The sequence below is a fragment of the Mangifera indica genome, chromosome 19 (genome assembly GCF_011075055.1).
Source record: "Mangifera indica cultivar Alphonso chromosome 19, CATAS_Mindica_2.1, whole genome shotgun sequence".
Classification (NCBI taxonomy): Eukaryota; Viridiplantae; Streptophyta; class Magnoliopsida; order Sapindales; family Anacardiaceae; genus Mangifera; species Mangifera indica.
Window position 1 is genome coordinate 13051219 of NC_058155.1, and position 8782 is coordinate 13060000.

Below are 8782 nucleotides of genomic sequence, written 5' to 3' on the forward strand. Positions count from 1 at the left end.
TAAAACACTAGCTCCGCGCGCGAACTACATTAAAATATCAGAATATCAATGATACATCAATCTTCAAGTAAATAAAAATAACTAATCAAAGACTTTAATCTTAATGAACACCTGTGACTCAGAAACACACTCAATACGCACACCCAGAAAGCAAACTCTACTGTGACAGAATATACTAATAAAAATATCAGGCAGCCAGATAGAAACAGTGGTAAGAGCTATCTCCTCCAACAATCTCTCCCATCTTCAGTAAAATGCACCATGACCAAACACTGTATGATGTGCTTTCAAGATCAACTACTCATAATGATGCATCCAACCCATGCAAACTCAAGGCCCATACATACCGCACCCATAACATCATACATATAGCAGGGATACACAACACGCATCACCCATAACATCATACATATAGCAGGGATACACAACATGCATCACCCATCATATCACATTTCTTCAACATCATTCCCTGCCCCTTGAAGGATGTCTCTGTACACCAGGTGGGGCGGCTGGGCTTGGAAAGTTATAGCCAAAATGACCGTCTAAGAAATATGGGGCTTCCACATACGGGCTCTAGGATGTCCGATTGTAATGATGAAAATAGAGGAAAAATTCATATTAAATCACTTGAATAAGAAATAGGAAGTTAAGATGCAGGAGATTGTTTTCTTGTATTACACTCATCACAACTTGCTGTGGGAAAAACGAGGAAATGCATTTGTTGCCATAAAAATTCAATCAATGCCATTTCTATAGCACTCTAAGACATAGATTTAACATGTATGCTGGCCATTGTGAATTTTCCCTTCATTCACTTCTGTTCTCCCTGTACCCCATCCTCAATTCAATAGATGGAATATTTTGCTTTATATTGGGGAAATAAAAAACATATTTTTTTTAAACTGATAATTAGCTAATTGACAAAAAATATGTTTCAGAGCACTAATACTTCAAATTCTGGGTATCATCATATCACATGCCTTTTGCTTCTTATGATAGAAACATAACTTACACATGCTTTGTGGAATCAAAATGATATATTGAAAATTTGAGTTTTTAAGATCAAATAACTTCTGTTCATTAATCATGTTAAACAACACATCCATGTCATAAATGTAATAACTGTAATTTGTTAAATAACCAGATATCTTGGCAAACCTATGTTCTTCCATATTCAGTGATATTTATCACAACATGAGTCCTCCAATTTTAAAAATCAAAAGGGGAGGGGGGAGGGGGAATAACTTCTCATAACATTCTCTTTTCTAAACAAAAGACAACTAATTATCCCGACAATTAATAGTTATTAGTGTACAACACGCATAGGGCTAACAGAGGTCAAGCTACATGATATCTTCTATGTCAAAACCATTTTACCTTGATTAACAAAACTTTCATTCAATGTTACCGATCATCCCATAGCAGCTAATGAAGTTATTAAATTGACATTCATATTGTATATTTGAAAAAATGAATACGTCAATTGTAGGAAAGAAGTACCTGAGATACAGATGTGGACTGAGAAGATTCTGGCGACATATAAGAAGAATCAATATCACAGCCAGATTCACTTCCATCCAGTTTTTGTACTCCACTGCTTGACACAGTTTCATTCTCACTTCCATTGGTTGACTTGGCCCTCTATATTGGTGCCATTGTGTCATAACAAGTTAGGCATTTAGTTGAGAATCTAACAGTTCGAAATGCAGAATTTTGAATGAAAGAACGAGAACTAATACCTGAAAAATTTTACCAAGAGTTTTCAGTGCCTTTGCTCGTGCATGAAGATCTTCTTTCTTGGCATTGTTATCTTGAAGAACCTAAAATAATTATTCATAATTATAACAAAAAATTCAGGCCTATTTCCCATAATATAAGTTAAAAAACCATATATAACTCAAACTTAGCAAACAACCATCTGACAAACACGGGAAAGTGTGGCTTCAATATCAGCTACATTAAGCTTCCACAGAGAATCTGTCATCAATTTCTTGTGGGATCGTATGTATTCGTCAAGCTCTTCCTCCGTATAATTTCCTTCAGCACTAAGCTGCTTTTTCATGTCCTCTTGCAGCTGTATCAAAGCAATGGCACCTAGCACCACCAACAATTCCGAATAATGAACAATTCATCAGCTTATATAAATTTTCCTTGAAGCAGTTAAGTTCTTTTGTTGCGGGAATTTGAACAAAAAACCAACTCCAGCCCTACCCCACTGTTCTACTTAAGCAACAACATTTTACTGATACCATACAGCAAATTCACTAACATCAGCATCCTAACACTGCATAATTAGAAGCATAAAAGTGAGTAAAAGCTCATAGTATATTACTATATTCCCTGCACAAGCCCTCATATGTCTCTAAGAACGGTAACGAGTCTCCAAGGGTAAAAAAGACACAAAGTGAGAGAGACTCAGGGACCTACTCAAGAAAGTGAAGAATTTGATGCTACTTCACTCCATATTGCCAAACACTAAAGATCCAAAGTGTTACCCACAATAATGATTGCTGTCAATTAAAAGGCAGATATCTACTAACCTGTTGCTGCCGTTACTTGAGATTTTATATAGTGGCCTTTGTTTCTAAACCATTCAGCAACAAATGGCAATCCCAGATAAATTGCTTTCTTCCCAAGCTCTTTTGCAGCTTGTCTTGCATATATATAACCAATTGTATTCAACATGTCAACACCATAGGCTGTTGAAATCAAACATAAAACAAGTCAAAAGTGAAAGTTTTTACAAAGAAACAATAAAATGGGAGGCAGTAATTATTATCAATTCACTTTTCCAAAACTGCTCCTATGTGTTTAGGCATGTCACTAATCAGTGATGCTTTTATAAGACATAAGATTTAGCAGATGCTACATGGCGGAAAATATAAAATAAATCACAGAAAAGGAAACCTTTTTTTTTTCTAGCTTTTGACACTCATTTTAACTAGAAGTGTAGACATTTCTTTTTATTTAATTTAAGTACAGATATATTACCTGCATTAGAGAGCCTTGAAACTTCGGCTTCAGCATTATTAATAAACTCATCTTTGTTACCTTGTACATATTTGTGGAGTCGATCTATTAGTATAGTTGCAAGCTTTTCTTCCCTATCCTTCTGAACAACCTGCAGTAGATAGATAATTTGCATTAAGCAAGCAAAGATTTGCATATCTATGTCAGATTGACCACACATAAACAACAAAGAAGTGATTGCGTTTTATAAGCATGGATACACAAATGAATGAGCTTCTACTTAGATATGTGTTCAACTTATCATGGTTCTTAGTATATAAAAAAACTCCATCAGGTCATTTAGTTTATTAGATTTGGAAAAGATAGTCCAGCTGTATCTTTTAATATTCTATATAAGATTTAAATATATAATGGTACCATCATATGATGGATCCAAGTGCTTTTGTTACGCCAAGCTAGTGATCTGTAAACAAGATTCATGCTAATTGGAACTGTAATAAGATTTTGTTCCGCATGTTGGACGGTCACACGTCTCATATAATAAATATCTAAAGTTCAACATTTTGGTTATTGTGTTCCAATTTGGTTTGGTACTTAAGAGAGTTAATTACTGTACCCAAGTTACCATCTAACAATCCTTTGCCCTAACAACAAAGCCAGTTACCAGATGGCAAAGAAAAATTATTCAATGTTAATGGTGTTGGGATTTAACAAGCAGGGATAACTGAGGTAAGAGAATAAAATTAATATATTAAAGCTGTAAAACATATGAGATCAGACATAAATCAACCCAACATCCATTTAATATAAATAGACGGGAACTTGCCCTCATTTTCTCCTGCAACTTTTTAGCATCAAATTGTTCCCCCTCGTTAAAAATGTCCAAAGAAGCCATTGATGCCATGGCAAGCTGTCCTATATATTCCTCAAATAGCTCACTTCCAAAAAGCATAGCAAAGATTGCTGCAGGATCAATAATTGCTTCACTGCGATGAAAATGAATCGTGTAAAAAACATAAAAAAGAATATCAAATTTCTTCAAAAATCTTATCAGCATGCAGATATATATAATGCATGAAGAACTAGAAAGCTTCTCTAACTTGAAACAAATCTATCACGGATTAAGAAAAAGAAAACTAACGTTGAAATTCCTGACTTCCCATAAGCATCATATGCTTGCCTTTGGGCTGGATCACTCAATACCTGGTAAGCCTCTCCCAAAACCTGAATTCATGTTACAAAAACTTTAATGAATATGTACTAATGAATCTTTGAACATTTTAGCTCCATTCAATATATGCAATAACACAATAAGAACAACATCAAAAAGATTAATAAAAAAAGAAATTAATATTTAAATAGTATGATAAAATTCAATTTTCTAAATAAAACCGTGATGTGTGGGACAAGTGCTAAATGAGCTGTGATCTCGTTCATGAAGATGAAAAGTGCTAATATTGTTCAACAAGATGCAAAGATAAACAAGAATTTTACGCAAATTTGCAAAACAATTCTTAAAGAAAACTCAAATATGAATTTTCTTGAATTGAATTGTTTAAAAAAAATTACAAAGACTCATGAGCTTTATATAAGCTTTTAAAATCTTACTTAGGCTAGAAAATTATGACTCAATTAGATTAGAATAACATTAAAAGGAAAGGAAGTTTAAGTAGAAATAGAAATTCTACTTCTGAAAACTTGCTCTATTATGATTATATAATGATAAGAATAACACTAATAATAAAGTAATAATTTGTAATATATTTGGTTAAGATAATATATTTGATTTCATTAGAATAATATTTGAATGTGAAATTTAGGATATTGGAAGAATATATAGGAGTGGTTGGATTGAGGACAAAAGGTGAAAAAAATATTGTCTTTGAGTTTAAGACAACCTTTGGCTGATTAACAAGATACATCCTTTGGAAGGAGCTAACATCATTTGTTACTAGGATTAGCACTGTTTCACATTAGAGTTTTTGTTCTATTTTAGAGGTTTCCAACAAATTGGTATTAGAGCATTAGGATACTGAGGATATCGAAGTTTGATATCATACAGATGAGAGTAAATGATGGAAGAAGACTCAGTGACTAATGGAACTAGAAGCTCGAGCAATGGGGGAGAATGAAATTTGTCTACATTGTGAAAGCAAAGAGAAACCTAATCATGACTATGAATGCAAGTCATGGGATGCCCTACCGGTGGATGAAGATAGATCGGATGGCGACACTAGCTTGATAATGTCTAACAGGCAATAAGAGAGGAAAGAAATAGATCAGATCGAGACAATAGATTCTAGGGAAAAATCGTTCAATTCCAACAAAGTTGTTAAGTTGAAGATGGATCAAGAAAAGGAATCGGTAGAATCTAAGATTTAATTGGTTGAATACGATGATCAGGAAAGGTAATCGATAAATTCAAGGGTTCAATTGATTAAGATAATATTTGAATTTGAATTTTAGGATATTAGAAGAATAAATAGGAGTAGCTAGAATGAGGAAAGGAGGAAAAATATTGTCTTTGAGTTTAAGATAGACTTTGGTAGATTAGAAGGCTACAACTTTGGGAGGAATTGACATCTCTTATTATCGGCATTAAAATTGTTTTATATTGGAGTGTTTGTTTTGTTTTAGAGGATCCTAATAAACTCCAAGGCATTGACTTTAATTAAACATGATCTTTTCTAAAAAAAAGAAACTCCTAATTTGATTAAACTTGAACTTTTCTAAACACAAAAAAACTCCTAAAAGTTATTTACTACTTTAATTAAACTCAAAATATGACTTAACAACTTTACTCAAAATAGGATCTAACAACTGTAGGAAATTAGACACAAAATTGGATTATGCCACATGTCGCGCCACATCATCACACCACATGCTATTTTTCCACCCATTCACCCTTTTGCCTTCATTTCCATGTATTTTGCATCTTTTTCTCCCAACTTCCTAGGATTAGATTTGAACCGAATTGACTTAAATTCAACTTTTTAGCTTGAACTAAATAGCTTGAGCTATGGTTTTAAGAATAGATCAAAGTTGAGCTTAAGCTCAACAAATTTTTTCAAATTAAAAATTATTTTTTTGAATAAAAGAAAATATATTAAGAAATTGAATTATGGTTAAAAAGAAGATAGATTTATTTATGATAGGTGAGTTGAATTCTTAGAATCAAACTCATCTATGTGAGACAATTGAAAACTTAAATTTAGGTGAGACTTGAGACTTGAGTCCTTATTTATAGTAAGTGAAGAAAGTTGTTGGAGTGTATCTTTCCAATGTGGGAGACTAAAGTGCAAAGTCTCCTACATTGTTAAAATACACTTTAACAACTTCCTTCATTCACCATAAGTAAGGACTGAAGTCTCAAGTCTCATCTAAATTTAAGGTTTCAATTGTCCCACAAAGATAAGTTTGATTATAAGAATTCAACCCACCTGTTATAAATAAATCTAATTTCTTTATTTCTCATCATGCTACAACTTCATTTTATATTTTCTTTTATTAGAAAAATCATTTTTAAAATTTAATTATTAATAAGTTAAAATTTTACTTAAAAAAAGAATATTTAAGCTACAGAATCAATCAAGCTTAACCCACTCGAGCTCAAGCTTGGCTAATTATATCAGACTCGAGCTAAAGCTTGAGCTTAACACTATAAAAGCTAGCTGAGCTTGACCCTAGCTCTCATGAGTTAGGTTGAACTCGAGCTCGGCTCGACTCGGCTTGGCTCAACTCGAATCTACTCTTACAACTCCCTCTTGCCTTGAATCTTCTTTTGATCTATTTTCTCTCTTTGTGGTAGCCTTGCCTTCTTTCCATGGTTTGGTCGTCTCGTTCCCCATCAAACCAAATTAGTTTGTAACTTACTTTTACGCACAAGATTAGCAAAAAAACTGAATAGTTAAAAGATTTGAACCCATTTCAGTCATAAATAATCCAAGAAAAGGAAGTTGAGCTTGCACAAACTCTACAAAAAACTAATTGAGCTAAGGAAAGTCAAAGAAGCCATAATGATCATCTTAATTTACAAAGATATATGACTCTTTGAATGCAAACATTGAAATGAAAGTATTTCTAGAAGCCAAAAAAATGCGCAAATTGAAATGAAATTAGTGGTTTTAAAGAGGACCTTGGCTGGAAATTAAAAAACAGGAAGACAGATGGGCGCCATCCCAATTTTACAAAAAAGGCGGGAAAGGTCCTACTAGGTTCAAATTCTCAGTTGGTATTGCCAAAGATAGTGAAGATCCAAAGAAGCTGCATGAAATTTCACCAACCTCTTGCAAAGGAGAGCCTTGTAGCTTTTTAGATCATAACAACCTTCATGAACTTCCATTCATGAATATCACCTTGTAACTTTTCTTAAGTCAATATGTCAAATAACACATAAAAAATGCCTAACTGATAGACATTATGCTGACAGAGACCCCAGACTCACTCAAGCTTTCAATTGTTCACTTCTTTTTTGTTTTTATTTTCAAGTATATAGTGATTTTCATCAGAATCAGCAGAAGTGTTCTAGCATTAAGCAGCAAACCATCTGCCAGGTCACTGTAAAGAGTTTGATATAGCAAATATCAGGTCTGCACCAATAATGAGTTGTACTCGTATGATTTATTTAAATTAAGCTGATGCTAGTTGAAACAACTAGAAGATGTTCCCTATTAATCAAATAAAAAGTTCAGTGTTCCAGGAGAAAAGGCTGTTTCAGTTATATGTAGAAAACAAGACCCTTGCCTGAAAATTTTGTGCAGCGAGAGGATCATTTGGGTTTTTATCTGGGTGTACCTTTCGAGCCTGCAACCCACAAACAAAGAAGATAATTCATAATAACATAATGAAGCGAAGTGATGTTGAAATATATAATATCCAGGCGAGCAACCATTAAATTTTAATAAGCAATTTAAAAAAAAAAAGTCCTGAATTGCTGCTGTGATTTAAAAGGAAACATAGATAATCCCTATTACAACTAGGGGATCTGCAGACAAAAAGTTGAGGTGATTTCAACCACAAACCCTCATGTACGAAATGAATTAGAAAATAAATAAATAAATAAAAATGAGATTGGCAAGGCATAAACAAGAAGGATGGAATACCTTGATGTAGTAAGCTTTCTTGATCTCGGACTCTGTAGCCGTTGGACTGACCCCTAGCACGTCGTAGTATTCCGTCTCCTTTACCATCATTGACTAGCTGAATAATGCCCAACTACCTCTGATTTTTAAATCACAGAATCGATCGGAACTCCAGAGTAAACCCAAAAAATGGGGACAAAGTATCAGTCAACATATACAGCACAAAAATTATTAGTGTTGAGAACGATAGGAATGGCGTTAATCGTCTACGCGCTGACCTCTGATTCCTTCGAGTTGACTATCCGCCCTGTATTCCGTGTTGCCCCACTTCTCTACTATTGTACTTAACATTATTAAATTTTAAATTTTTAATAAATAAAAATTTTAAGGGAGCTTTTGTGTTGGTGAAAACTGAGATATTAATTAAAATAGACAGCAATATTCATGCCTAAACCTTTTTTGATAATAATTTTTACGTTTTAATTTTTTAAGTAAACATTTTTTTCATTCCAAAAATACCCTCCGTCTAATTTCTCAACTTTATCGTAGCATTTGACCAATTAATTACTTACCTTTCACGAAAAGTATTAAGATTAAATTATTTGTAAAGAATAAAATTTATAAATTAAAAAATAGATTAATTTTTTATAAAATTATTGATTCTTATATATCGAAAATGGTACGTTTTTCTCTAAATTATCTATAATGAATAAAATTTATAAATTGAAAAA

At 33.0% G+C, this 8782-nt stretch overlaps 1 protein-coding gene across 2 annotated transcripts; it reads right to left on the reverse strand.

Annotated features, from left to right (window-relative positions):
• On the reverse strand, positions 1-8373 carry LOC123203386 (chaperone protein dnaJ 10-like). 2 transcript variants are annotated; one of them, XM_044619739.1, is made up of 11 exons: positions 8073-8373; positions 7714-7773; positions 4112-4194; positions 3797-3956; positions 2992-3121; positions 2541-2699; positions 1916-2094; positions 1740-1820; positions 1501-1641; positions 439-573; positions 1-395 (listed from the first exon to the last, which is right to left on the reverse strand). In XM_044619739.1, exons 1-10 carry the CDS (start codon positions 8160-8162, stop codon positions 463-465), a joined length of 1194 nt encoding a protein of 397 aa, XP_044475674.1. In that variant the 5' UTR covers positions 8163-8373; the 3' UTR covers positions 1-395; positions 439-462. The 2 variants fall into 2 exon arrangements, with proteins under 2 accessions (XP_044475674.1, XP_044475673.1); XM_044619738.1 differs by having other exon boundaries at positions 1-573.
• Positions 8374-8782: the final 409 nt, after the last annotated feature.